Consider the following 16814-nt stretch of genomic DNA (forward strand, 5'->3'; position numbering starts at 1 on the left):
TTGTTTTGTTCTTTTTTATTTTATATTTTTTATATACATAGCGACTTAGAAGCTTTCCGTTACAGCAACTCAATTATTCTCAGTTATTAATTTATAAATGTTATCAAACCACTGGTTTAAGTTAACAGAAGTCCAAACCATAAGTACACGGTGTTGTCACGAGGGTCGCGGGGATGCTGGAGCCTATCCCCGCTATCTTCAGCAAGTACACCCTGAGGAAGGCCAGAGGGCCGGATTCCAACTCGCAACCTCTGGACGAGGAGGCGGACGACGTGTTAACCCGCTATCAGCGTATGTTTATAATCGAACATCAATTATTATTCGTCGATTTCAAGCAGATTGCAAACTGACAACATTCGATCGTTTCAATGTCAACTATCGAGCTCAAATAAAATGATTCAAATAAATGATGAAACATCGGCTAATTTATGTTTTGAAGTTGCTCAAAAACTAGTCGAGTTCAATTTGAGCCAAACTTTTTATTACAAACGACTCCGACTTAAAAAAGTGAAGTTAGTAGAAGTTTTCAAAAAATAAATCAATAGTGGCGATAAAGGAACTTAAAATGAACGCACAAATTTTGACACGCCTACTTTTTGACAAACTATTAATGTACGTCAAATTTGAGAAAACGTGTATTTTGATTTGGACAACTTTCTGAAAGCGGCCATTGTCGATTCTTATAACAGTTTTTACAAACAGTCTGAGAATCGTCATCTGAAAAAAAAAAAAAAAAAAAACCGATATGATGACATCGCGTGTACGTGGCATGAAAGTCAGTCTTGCGCGTGCGCGCGTGCGTGCGCGTGTGGTCTCATCTTGACAAGACGTCCACACGCGTCTCATCTGTCTGGTCCTTCACGTCCTCCTCCATCCTCGTCTGCTGCAGTTGAAGATGATGAGCATGATGAAGACGACAAGCACGCACGCACGCACGCACGCACGCACGCACGCGCGCGCGCGCGCACGCACACACACCTCGTTAGCGGCGTGTAAATGGAGTATGGAGGAGCTCCTTAATTGAGCAAATTAGAGGACGACAGTGAAAGCAGATGGTGGGAAGGCAGGAGGTGGGAGTGGGTGGCTGCTGATTAGAGGGGGGGGGGGGGCTTGTGGGGGGGGGGGGGTGTTACTGTCAGAAATAAAATGAAGGGGGGGGGGGAGCCCCCCTGCTGGTGTCAATATAATGAATGATACAATTTCAACACATTGACACATGCTGCCGCTTTCACACAACACACGTTTTGCTAGCGTGCCTTTATTGGAAGAAATGATTATTTAAAGAAGGAGAAGCGTCGCATTATTGGGGAAAATAAACGTGTATTTTTTACACGATCGATCGACAAGGAGTGGAGAAAATGTGTATTTGTAATTATTGCATCCTTATTTGAGGAAATAAATAAGCTGCCACATTATTAGTTGAGCAAATAAAAGTATTATCACATTACTCGAGAAAATAAACACGCGTTCTCGCCTGGCAAGGTTAAAAGTTTGTCGTCTTCGTGCGGAAAACGTCGCGAAGCTGCAAGTGAAGAATTCTTTTGTCACTTCCGTTTCCTCGCCGGAGTCCGGCGTCGCGTGCCGGTCGTCTGGACTTTCTGTCCGTGCTCCACATGTTTAGTCATCATCTTCATCTTCATCATCATCATCATCACACTTTCTTAACAGTAAAAGTTCAAAACAATCACACGTGTTTTAAAAATAATCATCATTTTAAAAAATGACATTAAATTGGCGGCCTCATCATTATGTGTACAATTTGCCATTTCACTCATTTGCTGCCAAAAATGTATAAAAACATTCAATTTGTAATATTGCTGTGGTCCCAAAGACGTATTTATACGTTTTATGGGGGGGTATGCAATAACAGACCTGAAGAGGTCGCTTAAAGCAATGGTAGTTATTACAAAAAAGGGCCAGCAGGTGGCAGCAGAGTATAAGAGATTATCCATGGCCATGTTGGAAAAAAGCAATTTTCCTTGTTTTTGTGTATGATGATGAAACTTAGCTATATTTTTAATGCTAATTGCTGCGAAACGGATAGAAATGCAGATTCGAATCGTCCACGTTTTGATAGCAATAGAACACAATGCAAAATCAGTCCCAATCCAGTCAAACAGCCGGGAGCGAAGCTGGTTGCTTCAGTGAAAACGGCTGCCAGTCAATGAGTTGACAGCTTTCGTACCTTTGGGTTCGACAGGCCTGAAAACACTTTTGCCTCGTCCATTTGTGTTGCATTTCTTTGGAAAAGCCCGAAATGGAAGCGCAGCGGCCCGTTGTCGTCCACTCCATCGTGATCGGCTTTTCGGGAGCCGCCATCGGCCGCCCTTCCGCCGTTTGTCCGTTTGCGTTCCGAATCTTTGACGAGCAAAAGTTTGTCATGTTTTGATGCTTTCGGGGCCGCACATTTCCAAAGTTGCAAGTCAAGGACTTGAAGGCGGTCCAAACAAAAAAACCCGCTCGTCTCATCATCGTCATCATTAACGTCGCCTTGAGGATGAAAAGCAAAAGGTCGTTTTGTTAATTCGGCGGGTGCGATGTTAAGTTGAAAGACTTTTGCGTCGCGTTGACAAGATTCTGCGTTTCTGGCTTGATGACTTTATTCAAATAATTCAAGTTTGCCTCGAAGTCAGAGGTGAGCCGCTAACAAGGCGCGGAATCAAGTATCGGCGACCCGCGCGTCTCTCGGCTTTTGTGCCAAGCGTTAAATAACCTCCGAGCGGTTTTCTTCCGCCGCGGTGGGAATTAATTAGAAGTGCGTGCGACTGCAGCCTCTTCAAGCGCGTGTGAATATTTGGGGTCAGCGCGAGTCACGGCAATCGGCGCGCACCCGCCGCTCGCCGCTCGCTCAATGCGCTCTTCAGGCTTGATTTCACATTTCTGCGTTTGATTTTTCAAGGAGAAGAAAAGCGGCTTCGAACCCCGCCGCGATGTCGACGCCTCCCTCGCAATCGTCTTCGCCTCGCTGAAGGTTGAAACGCTTTTCAGGGACGTTTGTTTGTCTCGCTGGTAAAAAAAGATGTTCCGGGTTGAGTTGTGCGAGCGAACGCCGAGCCCGGCGCGGTCTGACGAGCGCGTCGTCCCGTCCGCCTTCCCGCTTGCCTCCGAGGCGGATGTTGGAAAACGCCGTCTTTTCTTTTCACTGTCCACGTTTGAACTTCTCACCCGGTTGAGGACGAGGTCCCTCTTCAACGCGGTCAGGAGTTCCTTTTTTTCCCGGCGTGGTCTTCGTCCATCAGTCAAGGTTTCTTTCTTAACCCGAAGTCCTTCCTTGGTTTTGTTCTGTTCCTGAGAGAAAATGATAAAGTCGTAACCTTGAAGGTTCTCCGTCTTCTCGAAGACGCTCCTTGACCTGCATTGATTATTTTTCCTCAGTCAAGGTTCCTTCCTGGCCTTTTGATTAGAATGACGTCCGCGACAAAAGATCCTTCTTGGGTCCGAGATGACCTCGACTCCTTTTCGCGGAGCGGTCATCGTCCCTCAGAAAAAAGGGTACGAAGGTTCCATCCAGACTTGACAACCGTCTCCGAGCCTTTGTGAAGGTTTCTTTCTCGTGACTTGGAAAAACTTGACTATGACGTGTTGAAGGTTGAAAGGGGGGGGGTCCGGTCTTTGGTCTGGAAGGACCTCCATATTGCGGTTCTTCAAACTGTGGTGCGGAATCACCTCCGGGAACCTCCTTTGCTTGAAAGAGGCCCGCATGCATTGAGACGTGAAGGTCAAAGGTCCCGGATTTGACATCCTTTATTTAGAGCGGTCTTCATCCCTCAGTGCAGGATTCTTCCTTGACGTCCAACAATCTCTGAATCTTGGTTCGAGCTTTTCACTCCGGTAGGCCAGATCACGATAGCTCGTTTCCAAGTCCGTCCTTGGATCCTTCTCGGTCCTCGCCGGACTTGGAATCATCTGCACAGTTTTATGAAGGTGCCTTTCTATAGACCCGAACCGCGTTCCTCGTCTTCAGGTCGATTCTGATTGCAAGCGGTCCGATATTCGCTGCTTTCACGTAGACCAAGTCACGTTCCTGGTCAGGAAGATTTTGGGTCCAGAGACGACATCTTTTTCTCGTCTCTCTTGATCCTCATCTGTCCTGTGACTGAGGAGCTCTTTGCAGTGGTGCGAGGACGACTTCCCTTCATGGACGTCTCCGTCCAACTGATGGAAAGCAAAGCAGGAAGAATTATGAGCACGTGGTTTGCATGTTCTCGTTTTGTCGCGTTCCGTTTGCTAGCCATCGGATGAACTTGATTCCGCTCGAGTCTGGTTTGTTCTTAGCGTGTTCTTAGCATGTTCTTAGCGTGTTCTTAGCATGTTCTTAGCGTGTTCTTAGCGTGTTCTTAGCGTGTTCTTAGCATGTTCTTAGCGTGTTCTTGGCGTGTTCTTAGCGTGTTCTTAGCGTGTTCTTGGTGGTCCATCATGTTTGTGTTGTTGTTTTTTGTGCGCACAGCAATGGTACAGCGTTTCCATGAAGGCGCTGTGCGCGTGGTTAGCCGATCGACTGGACCTCCAGCTGCACCTGATCCAGCTCAAGACCCTCATCAAGATCGTCAAGGTAAGCCAGCTTTGATCTGAATTGTTGTTCGTCACAATCGGCTTTTGCGCTTTTCCGCTTTTGCGCTTTTCATTTTGGCCGTCGGCAGTTCAGCAAGTTGTCTTCCTTCCGCGAGTTGCGCGTTTGGTGAAAGCGCCAGAATGTTATCGCGTACCCGTGTCCAATTGTTCTCACCATTTTGCTTCCATCAAATGGCGTCCTTCAAGTCCTTCCTTTTTTCCCGCCAATGACCTCAACCTCACGGCGCGACGCCTCCCGCCGTCTTCTTTGCCCCGCAGAAGAGCTACCGAGACTTCCGTCTTCAGGGCGTCCTGGACGGGACGCTCAACGGCAAAAGCTACGAGACGGTCTCCACCCGCCTGACGGTGGAGGAGGCCACGCTGGCCGTCACGACGGGGGACGGCCTGGACGGGGTCAGCATGCGGGACAGCGACCGGGACGACGACTGAACCTTCCCATCGCGTCGCCTTCAAAACTGCCAGTTAGTGAAGAAATCAACGGCCAGAAGCTAAGCTAACGTAGCATCCATGTTGTTCGAGCGGGGCTAATGCTAGCGAGCCAAACAATGCGCTTGGTAGGTCTGTAGAGGGGTTGAAGAGAAAGTCTACACACCCCCCGTCCCAATGCAAGATTTTCTGATGGAAACATAATTGACGATTTATTCCAACTTTTTCTACCATAAATGTCATAACAAGCCTGCTAAAAAACAGCTCAACTTTATTTGGGGTTAACCAGAGAAACTTTGCATGTGCTGACTCCCTTTTTTCATTGGTTCATTACGAACTGAGCCGCGCACGTCCTCACTTCGAGAGTGTGCACACTTTTGCAAGCGCATTAGCTCAGTTGTTTGTTTTTACTGTCCTTCTCAAAAATATGTTTTTCTTCTTCAATTGAATGGGTTAAAGGTCACATTCATTGTAGAAAAAGGTTTTTCTACCACAAAAAAAACCCTGCCATTGCCACAGGGGTGTGTAGACTTTTCATATCCACTGTCGGTAGGAATGGAAAAAAATGTACAAATGTAAAAAATGTTTGTCGTATAATTATTTTCACAAATAGACGCCATATTCCAAATGACCGCCACGTGTCATCCACTTGAGCACAATAAACGCCTGCCCTCAAATAAATATATGTAGTTTTCATATTTGTCCCACCAGTGCGCATAATTATGTCAGTTCACACACGGACATAATCCCATTTGAACTCTGTTGCTAAACAAAACAGCAGCATGTCTATCAAATCCCTTACAAACAAATGAACCCCTCCCCTCAAATAGATTTCTTCCCGAGCGGTGAGCGTTTATTTTACGTCTGCTAAGAGTTTGAGCTGATTGGAGCTGTTGCTAACCAAAACAGCAGCAACATTCTCAGATGAATCCGTTATCCACTGGATCAAAATGAACGCCTCCCTCAAATTAGACGCCTCCCGTTTCCCCACCAATAAGAATAATGACATCGTACCGCTCACGGGCGGGTTTTGTGATTTGGAGCCCATTTCAACTTTGTGGCTAACCAAAACAGCAGCAAGTAAACAGTCTCTCAAGTCCTTTACAGTACACATGTACAGTGACGTCCGTTGGTGGACTGATGTCAGCGTTTGAGGCTATACGCAGATTCTGCCGCTAACCAAAACAGCAGCAAGTAAAGGTTCTCAACGATGACTCAAAGTCATCCACTTGAACAGATGAACGCCTCCCTCAAATAAATAATCAAATAAATACGCTCGCCCTCATGACGTCATCCTTCAGCAACACTTGACTGTTCCGAGCAAAATAGCAGCAAAAGAAACTTTTCTCAGATGAATCAAAATCAACCACATGAAAAAAAAAATGAACACTGCCCTCAAATAAATGCACCACACGCACACACACGCACGCGCACGCACGCACCACCCCCAAGCACTCCGGGTAATTACAGTCCGTCAATTTGTCAGCATTTGAGCCCATGTAAACTCTGTCGCTAACCAAAACAGCAGCTCTCAGATGAATTGTTTGCACCGCCAGGACTTCTGGAATGCGCCCCTTAGTGGACGGTTGAGTCAACAAGACAATATGTATTATTATTATGATTATGATTATGATTATGATTCACGTTCATGTCATGCGTTTGTGTGTGTGTGCGCAGAGCCAATCACGTGGCAGGAAATCAAATGTGCCCTAAAATTGCCACAATTAGATTATTGATTATGAAATGTTACATTTGACACGTTTGAAGCCATTCATGACAACTTAATGTATTTATTTAAAGTTTTTAGGTTTGATTTTTAATATTTTTTTATGTATTGTTGAAGTGCTCGCGTTGGTGTCAGAAAGAGAGAAAAAAAAAAGTGCAGCCTGGATGACAACTTTGTAGATTGTGATGTTTGGTCACGTGTTGTCCAATAAACGTCTTTTTAAAGCCGCTAATTGTTTTTTGTCACGTGATGTCGAAACGCCCAAAGGATTGGCTTGCAAGTGACGTCATCTCTGCGTTCATTACGCAATATTGAAAAGATGTCAATAATGACATGAAAATGATTGTGCATATTTTTGTTGTCTAATAATAATTAAAAAAAAAAAATTGTTGTAAAATATAAAATTCTGTGTTCGAACACGTTTACAAATAAGTCCAAATTATAAGCATGCTGACAATGAATCCCATTTATCTTTGTATTGTATATTTTAAATTCATTTTATGTGTATTTGTGTATGGGCGATGTGATTAAATGAAGAAGAAAATTCAACTTAAGCAACTAAAACAAAACCTTCGTCTCAAAAATCCACTTTTGGAAGATTTAGTTTAAAGGCCAAAAATGGAAAGAAAAACTTTTGACAACAAATGATGTTTTTTTTCCGCTTCTTAAAAATCGTGATTGCATTTCGCGATCAAATGAAAGACTCGAAAATGTTTTCGGGTTCAAATCATTTGTCGTTGCAGCTCAGCAGTGATTTTTATAGTTTTTTTTAAAAAAAAAAAACATGCCAGCATTTCTTGTCGACTCCAAATGATGCGATCAAGCTTCTGTTCTGCTCGTGAATCTCCAAAGATTTCAATGTTTTACAAAATTCTAAAGTGATCTCTTTTTTCTTCGAAAGCGTTTTTTTTTTCCTTTCTCCCGATTTTTTTGCAATTAGGTTCGTTAAAGGGCAATCGCGGTCCACAAGCGGGGGTGTACGTACGTGAGTCACGTGCTCTCTCGCTTCTTGCTGGTCCGAACGTGACCCGATTTGGGGGCCCGCTGACGTCACGCGGAGGCACTGGAGAGGTCTGGAGAGCAGCAAAGTCCTTCACTCGAGTGCGTGTCCCGCCGCGCGACGCACTTCCTCCTCCTCCTCCTCCTCCTCTTCGTCATCTTCATCCTCCTCTTCGTCAATGGCAGCAAGGAGAACCGCGGCGGCGACCGGCCCGGGTTCGGCTGGAGGCGCGCGCTAATAACGATCCGAGCGAGCGCGGGGTCCCGGCACTCCGCACGCCGCCATCGAGCGCCAATAAACGGGCGGGGGCGGGGCGGACGACAAGGGGGGTTCGAAGCGGGCCTGCCTGCCCGCCTGCCGGCGATGCTGACCCTCCCGACGGGCCGCTGAGTGACGACGCTCGGCTCCCCCTCGGCGCTCCATGGACGCGCGCCGCGGCGTGCCGGGCGCGCCCCCGGCCGCCGGGGTTCAGCAGGCCACGGTACCGGCCTCTTCCTCCTCTTCCTCCTCTTCCTCCTCCTCGTCGCACGCCAAATCTCTGGCCTTCTCCATCGAGCGGATCATGTCCCGTACGCCCGAACCCAGGGCCGTCCCGCTGCCCGGCTGGTTCCGGCCGGCGCCGGCGGGGCTGCCCGACGTGTGCCCGTCGTCGCTGCACTGCATGATCCCGCTGGTTCCGCTCGGTTACGCGGACCCGCACCGGCTCGCCCTCCACCAGGACGCGGCGGCGGTGGCGGCGGCGGTGGCGGACGCCCAACCGGCGGACCTGCTCGGGTTCGGACTCAACTACGCCGGCCGGCAGGACGAGCCCGCCCGGATCCATCCGGACGGCGGCCACTACAAACTGTTCCGGCCCCGTGTGGTGACCCAGTCGCCGTTCCCGTCGCGAGGTACCGTCTGCTACCTCAACTGCGGCGGCGCGGGCGCCGGTTCCGGTTCCGGGGACGCCGGTTCGGCGGGGCTCCTCAACCTGCACCCGATGGCGTCGTACCTGTTGCACGCCGGCAGGCACAAGCCGGGCCCGCTGCCCTACCAGGCCGCGCAGAACCATCTGCAGAACCTCATCAAGGAGCGGGACTTTGGGGAGAAGATTCTGAAGAACCAGACGTCGTCCTGCTCGTCTGCGGCGGCGGCGGCGGCGAGACTCGCGGGAGGAAAAGCCAAAGTGTTCACCTGCGAAGTCTGCGGAAAAGTACGTCGCTGCTTTCGCAATCGCAACTGAAATCTTGTTTTCTTTCTTCGTCTGAATTGAATTTACAAATATTTGGAGCGTTTCTTAAAACGTCCAATTTTGTTCATAACGAATTGAATTTAAAAAAACAACTAACGTGACATGATTCCGTTCGCATGTAAACAAACACGCGATTTCAGTCATGTATTAATTTATTTTTAAACTGCACTCAATAACATTCAAATGAGCCTTTTGGTATTTCATGGATGAATAAATATAAATATTGTAGCCAGAATTTAAAAAGAAAAACAAAAGGCCTCATTCGGTCTTTTTCAAGCGTTTGGTTTGATTTTTTTTCTTTTGCAATTGAAACTAAACATCGTTTGTTTTCAAAACGAGTTGGTGTCAATTAACTTTAAATAATAATAATTTTCTTTTACGCATTTAAATGAGGACATTTCAAATGTGCTTTTTGGAGAATATTGAACGTCACACAAACAACTCAAGTTTTAAAGCTTCGACGTGTTTTGAAAATGTGTTCGGCATGTTTAAATGTGGTAAACATCTTTTATTGTACTCGTTTACACATGTCCAAAATGACATGTTTAGATTTAGACATGTTCGACAATTTATTAAAAAAAAATAATTTACATGCTGATATTGTAAATTATGACTTTTAAAAAGTTGCTGTAAGACAATTCAAACATGACAATTATGCTTTTCTAAAGTACTTTAAATGGCGCATTCAATGTAATTATTCATTCATTATTTGTTTAATCGTGTGGTTTCAAGCCACGATGACGTCATCGTGTCTAAAAAAAAAACGATATTTAAAAAATGTCGTTAAACAATCTCATCCACTTCAAATCTTTTTTTTTATGTTTTCACATTTGAGATTTTTAAAATGTCTTCTTTTTTTACGTTTTGAACCAACCTTTTTTTTTTTTATATAACTTTGTCATTTGCTCAACGTGACATTTCCCAAAAGTATTTTTTTATTTGAACAAATCCATTTGACATATTTCAATATCGTATTAAGCTAAACGCCTCAGTACATGTTTGTGTGAGATGATGATGATGATGATGATGATGATGATGATGATGATGATGATGAATGCATTCCAAAAGACCTTGAAAAGGAAAGCTTGCGTGCGAAAACGTGCACGTGTCCCCATTATTTTGAGCTGAATTCATTAACGACGTCGCCGCGTGTGCGCGCGTGCGTGTGTTTCAGGTGTTCAACGCGCACTACAACTTGACTCGCCACATGCCCGTGCACACGGGCGCGCGCCCGTTTGTCTGCAAAGTCTGCGGGAAAGGCTTCAGGCAGGCCAGCACCCTCTGCAGACACAAGATCATACACACTCAGGTAACACGCACGCGCGCGCGCGCGCACGCACGCACTGGGATGTTGCGATCACCCGAGTCCAATGAAGTCACTTGATTTGGAGTATTTGCCGATCCCGATTCAAATTGTCGCAATTATCATAATTGACCAAAAAGAAAAAGAATGAAAGTTTTTTTGTCAGAAAAAAAAATCAAGTATATTTATTGTTGGTTTAAGAAATTAGGAAACGTAATCATCCCATTTTTTCCCATCAGATCATCTGAAAATCACGTGACACTATTACGTTGATTATTTAACACTCTTTCAAACCATCCAGACACAAAACACGAGACACTATTTCGGACTTCTTATTATTATTATCTAACGTTGCCCATTTATCACTCGCTATTTTTTTTAAATGATGTTTTATGTCCTGTTATTTTATTGTAGCGCTTGTGTTTAAATTGTATTATGACCTTGAAGGGCGCTTATAAATGAAATGAATTATTATTATTATTATTGCACATGAGCGTTTGGTCCCATTTGCATTTTGTTCATAAAGTCTCATTTTGTGCAAAATTCTATAGAATTATTTTTAACTTATTGTTGTGAAAATATAAAAGCATTTGGCATTTTTCATGCAGCGTATTATTAAAAACGATAAGACCGTTAAAACTGCTGGGTGGGAAATTGGGTCAAATTGGCCCGAGTTGCATAGAGAGGGGAGAGGGGTCCGACCGACAAAGGTCCCACTTTTCTTTGCTTTCTTTTGTTACCCTGCAGCACTTTTAAGGCACTTTTCATAATATCATCATCATATCAGCATGCAAACGCATCACATCCATAAAAAAAATGAACGCCCGGGTTCCATTTTTCTGTTCATTTCATCTTTTTTTTCCCAGCCGAAAAAAAAAAGAGTTCATTCATGATTCAAGACTTTTCACGCATGTTTTATTCAAACTTAGCAATTTAATTTCATAACACTGCGGCCAATCTATGGACTTTCGTGGTGACGTCACGTGTTGCGTGTCGCGTGGCTTTTGGCCTGAAAACGCGTGCTTGCGCGAAAAGGCTCACGCGACGCGTCGTTGTTGTTGTTGTCGTCGTCGTCGTCACGTGCCATCGTTTGCCAAAACGCGCAAATGTGTTGAAGCTCGCACGTCACGTTGCGCTCTTTTTTTTGCTTCCGATCGCAGGAAAAGCCTCACAAGTGCGGCCAGTGCGGGAAAGCCTTCAACCGCAGCTCCACGCTCAACACGCACACGCGCATCCACGCCGGATACAAACCGTTCGTCTGCGAGTTCTGCGGGAAAGGATTCCACCAGAAAGGTCAACAACTTGTGCAGCGCATCACCAAATAGAAGCAAAAAAAACAAAATCACAACATAACAATTCCATCGCGTCCTAATTCACGTGCCACTCATCTGGGAAGTATGACATCATATTTCTCTTGTGACCGGAAGTAGGATCAAATATTGCAAGCCATGGATGAAAAATCGAATGTGTCGTTTTTTTTGGACTAAATATGCAAATGACATTTATTTTCATTGACTTAAAAAAAATCTCATCATTTTCAATATCCTAAAGTATATTTAATATACATTTGAACTTATTTTTTAAACATCTGTGAATTTTGTAGGGTTTGCAGATAAAAAATATTTTTTTTAAATGTAGACGATGGAATGTTCCACACACGCTGCTTAAAAATATCAAAATCAAAATCAAATATAGGAATGAGCGTGTGTGCAGTTGGCCTGCTCAAGGGCTCCCCCTGCCGTCATGATGGTGAACTTGACTAACGTGAAGAACTTGACAAATTCATTCAACACGGTCTCTTTATCATTATTATTATTATTATTATTATTAAGCAGCACTGTCAGAATGCTTTTGGTGCTGTCACCATGGCAACAACAGCATCCTCTTCTCAGGACCGCCGCGCATGTTTCGAAGCGCTTCCTTTCTTCAGGGATGGCGTGAAAGGTCACGTGTTGCCATGTTGGGCAGCAAGTTCTTTCTTGCCACTCCCAGATGAAGTTTAGCGTCAAAGTCAACCTAAAACAAAATTGTACTTAATGCGAATAAGTTGTATTTGTAATGAACTTTTGCATTTCCAATGAAATCTCAAAGTGCTCGTGTCAAGTTAATAAAAAAAAACTAAACAAGTTAAAAAGTGCAGGTTTGTAATCGCTATGTCACCGTCAACAAAATAGAAAACATATACAATTTAAAAGAAGCACATCAATTCACTTACAGCCATGCAATATGCTAGCTTAATGCTAAATAATGACGATAATACATTCTGTTGAAATACACTTTAAAGTTGACAGAAATCTCAAAGTGCTACAAAGAGTCTCAAAACAGTATTAAAATGTTCATATAAAAGTGTTAGTGACTTAACATGTAGTGGAAAATTGTTTTAACACTGTGCCATGTTAGCCAGTGTTGATTTTTAACTCCGTTTTGAGTTCATTTTACGTGGACATTTTAACACTGTGGAAAGAGTTACTTTAACCCCAATTCGGATGAAGTCCAAATACATTCGGACAAGTGTAAAAAATGAACAGTGCAAAATGTGCAAGAACAAACAAAAAGGGGGTTTGTGGGTGCCTGGCGACTGACGTGTGCCTTGCGTGTTTCTGGCGCCCCCCGCAGGCAACTACAAGAACCACAAGCTGACGCACAGCGGCGAGAAGCAGTTCAAGTGTTCCATCTGCAGCAAAGCCTTCCACCAAGTGTACAACCTCACCTTCCACATGCACACGCACAACGACAAGAAGCCCTTCACCTGCCCCACCTGCGGCAAAGGGTTCTGCCGCAACTTTGACCTCAAGAAGCACGTCAGGAAGCTGCACGACCACGCCGCCGCCGGCGCCCAGCGGGCCGCCGCCATCGGCGCCCAGCGGGCCGCCGCCTCGCCGCCCGTCGCCATGCAGCAGCCGTGAAGCCCGAATCCGTCGGCGCCTTCGACCGGCTGTTCCAAACGACAAAATGGCAAAAGTTATTTTGCTGCCGGCATTTCCGGTGTTCCGTCATCCCGCCACAATCGCGACGAGTTATATTCCAGACGCCGCAGGAAGTCACATCCGCCACACCAAAATAGTCCCTCCCTCGTGATGTTTTTATACGGCACTTTTTATTTTATTTTACATATTCGGCAAGCGTTGTACCAATTCCTAATTATGTTTACAGTAAACAAATGCCACTTTTTTCCAAACGATCAAACATATCATTCGTGTACATTCTGAAATCAACCTTCAACCGTCGCTTTCTGTCGTCGTAAAAAGCAGGATTGAAGAGGAATTTGACGTTCAATCATTTTAATCTCTTCAGCAAAAATGAGGTTGATCTTGAAATACTTCCTGTTTCCCCCAAATTCACACTTTTAAACACAAGAGTGTGCCACCGTCCAGTGGCCAACAGTGGAATTACATCCAAAATAAACACAAGACAAAGGACTTCTAACTGGACTTAACGTCCACAAACCACACCCGCTTCGTGCTGCTTTTTACCAAACAGTATTTATGAGCTTGGCATTGAAACTTTTGGGACCGGAGACATCTTTGGACTTGACTGACGGGCGCCATCGACTGACTCGCTGTGGACGATCAAAAACATGACATGAAAACAGGCGCTGGCTTCCTAAGGCGCATTTCCACCTAAAGTTCCAGAAAAACCTTTGGTTCTTGGTTTTTGTCCTCTCGCTCTGAAAAGGTTCCAATCGGACCCCACCCGAAAGGGTTCCTGGATAGGGATGGGAATTGATTCCGATTCCACTTTCGATTGTGCTTAACGATTCTCTTATCGATTCTTTTTGGGGGGAAAAAGATGAATAAACAGATTAGCATCCACTTTTTTACGTCTTAGTTGTATCTGTAAACAAGAGACGTGTTTAAAAGTAACATGGCCTTACGAAACCAACAGTGAAGTTTTAAGGTCCACATTTGAGGACTCCTCAATTAGGGGGCGCCAGAAAAAGAAAAAAAAAGAAAGAAAAAAGATTTGAAAATAAACACAACAAAAAAAAAAATCATCTTCTGTAGAAATTGACCAAATACAAGCTAGATTATTTTGTGACAATAATGTCCAACTCCAGTAACATTTCAAAACTAAGATGAGCCCCCTGGGATTCCGTAGCGCTCACAAACACGACAGGCGGTCGGCCATCGCATGCTGCGTGTGCAAATCAAGTTAAAGAAATAATCAATTGCACGGTGCTAGCGTTTCCTCCTTTCGACCAAATCTCCCATTTGCAAACATTGCATGTTGGCCTTTTGTTAGCTTTTCTTGAAAGATGTCAACAATCTTGCGATCGCGGCGCCATGTTTGTTGCTCGGCGCGCGCGCGATGACGTCATCGTCCCACACGAAACCGATACGGGAATCGTTAGCAAAAATGGCAAACGATGCCAAGGAATCGAAAACACCGGGAGCCGGTTCTCAGCAAGAACCGGTTTTCGATTGCCATCCCTATTCCTGGACCTATCAAAAGTACTTTTGGAACTCAATTTAAAACCCTCGTAACATTTTTTTCTTTTTTTACGACACATAAGTCAAATGTGCCAACAAGTGTGATATCTAAATAATTTCTGAATATTTGTTTACTTGAGTGGCATCAGCTCAACCAAAAATGATAATTAGCTCTAAAGTTAAAAATAATAATAATAATAATAATTCTATGTTTTAGTTGACGCCCCAGTGAAGGGATCACTTGCGTGATGACGGGAAATGCACTCCAACGCATCACAAAACATGGACAATTATGATTTACAATGAGACCAAAATGTGGACATTTTTACTCATGTGTACTATAAAAATGTGTTTCCCACATATAATAATGACAATAATCATTTAGACATTTTGGATGGTGCCATTTTGAACTTCAACATGTTTTTGCCATTTCAGCTCACGCAGTGATTTTTTTCATATGCTTTATATTTGATATTAATATGATTAAAAAGCAAAAAGCCCCAAATTGGACCTTTTCCTCACGAGGGATTTATTCCTTCAGATCCAAGTGCACAATGGTCCTAACAACAGTTCTTGGTTCTGGCTCTTTCCTGGTGGTCTTGATTCTGATAAGGTCACCCCAAAACGTGCAGGCCCTCTTCGAAGTACTTGCCTTTTTGCAAAGTCTTCTTTTGGCCCCAATGAATGACTCCAGATCTTGTGGGACCCCTCTGGTGGAAACGTGCACAAAAAAAAACACAAACGCGCGACAATCGTCACTGCTCGGATCTTTTCAAATAAAATCAGCCAAATAGCTCCAGCTATATTTTTTTCCCGATTTCCAGACGCCTTGAGTTGCGTTTCGTTTTTGTTTTGGGTTCTTTTTATTCCTAAAAGGTTCCAGCTGCTGACTCGGTCACAAAAGATCCCGGATCTCTCAAAAGTACGACTGCCGTCTTTTGGTCCCAATAAACCACTTCAGAAGTTCCAAATGCACTAAAAGACAAAATGGCGTCTCTTTCGCGGTGGACTTGCTTACCAACATTGATGGCGTCGTCTGTGGCCGTCTTATGACACTACTGCCCCTTGTGGACAAAACGTGCTAGGACACAAAAGAACACATTCAGGACTTCCTGTTCATAAGCTGCATTTCCACCGAAAGTTCTTGGAAATTTTCCGATCTTGGTACTTGAACAAGTGTCTGCACTGTTTGATTGTGTTTTGTTTGAATTGTTAAATCAAATAAATGTCTTGCTTGTTATTTGGGCTGATCAATCCTGTGGCTTTTGGTTTCTCCGCATTTAAGAAATTGACCAAGGGAGTTTGTCCTCCGATGAAAAGTGAAGCCAGCGGCGGCCATCTTACGTTGTCGAATTCCCACCTTCCCCGAATGCAGCATAAAATGCAACGCCTCCTACCGCTCAAGGGGGAGGCATTCATGTTACCTCGTAAATGCAACGACTTGGCGTTTGTTAAAGCAACTGAAAGTAGAATATTCCATTTCGAATCGCTACTGCCACCTGCTGACGAAAAATTAAACGGCACGCACCGTTCTTGACATACACGCCACGCATATGACGTCACATCCGCAGCCAGGGCGCGGGAAATTCAAACCCGAACCCAGTCTGAAAACTATTGGCCAGAGGCTTGCAGGAGCACCCATTGTGAACAGCTAAGTTGTTTATCTACTAATTAGAAGACATTTCAGTCATAAATGGTCAAATAAAAAGCTTATTGTAAAGTTATTTTGGGGAAAATGTTCCATATTACAACTTTAAACATTTAACCTTTTTTTTTTTTTTAAATAATGTTTGTATTTAAACGAATTGTGCAACAGATGCCTCCAGTCCAGTACGAACATTCATCAACCATATAAACTCACTCTACAACCCGAACACAAATGTATGTCAATGTAATGTCAAGCGATGAAAGCATATGAACGCGTTTTCAATGCTGCAATGTTGGCTTATCTTCGTTTAACCTCACGTCACGCAGTTAAATGTGGTTATAAATATTGTTTATTTTGTCAACTGGTAAAGCTGCATCGTTATCATCTACACACCAGCGAACATTCATTTTGAGTACGATGAAATTCGGAAGTAACTTGAACGCCTCATTGAAACCCCACACGCGCTCAGTCATTTTGT

At 44.3% G+C, this 16814-nt stretch overlaps 2 protein-coding genes across 3 annotated transcripts in view; both read left to right on the forward strand.

The window, feature by feature from the left end:
• Nucleotides 1-7025, forward strand: part of cadps2 (Ca++-dependent secretion activator 2) — an 86317-nt gene extending 79292 nt beyond the window's left edge. For both annotated transcript variants that reach the window (XM_086073251.1, XM_086073252.1), the window contains 2 exons: nucleotides 4448-4552; nucleotides 4831-7025. In XM_086073251.1, the coding sequence (XP_085929377.1) occupies nucleotides 4448-4552; nucleotides 4831-5001 (276 nt within the window). In that variant the 3' untranslated portion in view covers nucleotides 5002-7025. The remainder of the gene's footprint in view (nucleotides 1-4447; nucleotides 4553-4830) is intronic.
• An 817-nt stretch (nucleotides 7026-7842) lies between these two features.
• On the forward strand, nucleotides 7843-15866 carry fezf1 (FEZ family zinc finger 1). Its single transcript, XM_086073254.1, has 4 exons — nucleotides 7843-8916; nucleotides 10130-10264; nucleotides 11419-11551; nucleotides 12875-15866. Exons 1-4 carry the CDS (start codon nucleotides 8146-8148, stop codon nucleotides 13162-13164), a joined length of 1329 nt encoding a protein of 442 aa, XP_085929380.1. The 5' UTR covers nucleotides 7843-8145; the 3' UTR covers nucleotides 13165-15866.
• The last annotated feature ends 948 nt before the right edge of the window (nucleotides 15867-16814 follow it).

The sequence above is a fragment of the Leptonotus elevatus genome, chromosome 4, assembly GCF_054856555.1.
Source record: "Leptonotus elevatus isolate MCC_2025b chromosome 4, RoL_Lele_1.0, whole genome shotgun sequence".
NCBI classification, from domain to species: Eukaryota; Metazoa; Chordata; class Actinopteri; order Syngnathiformes; family Syngnathidae; genus Leptonotus; species Leptonotus elevatus.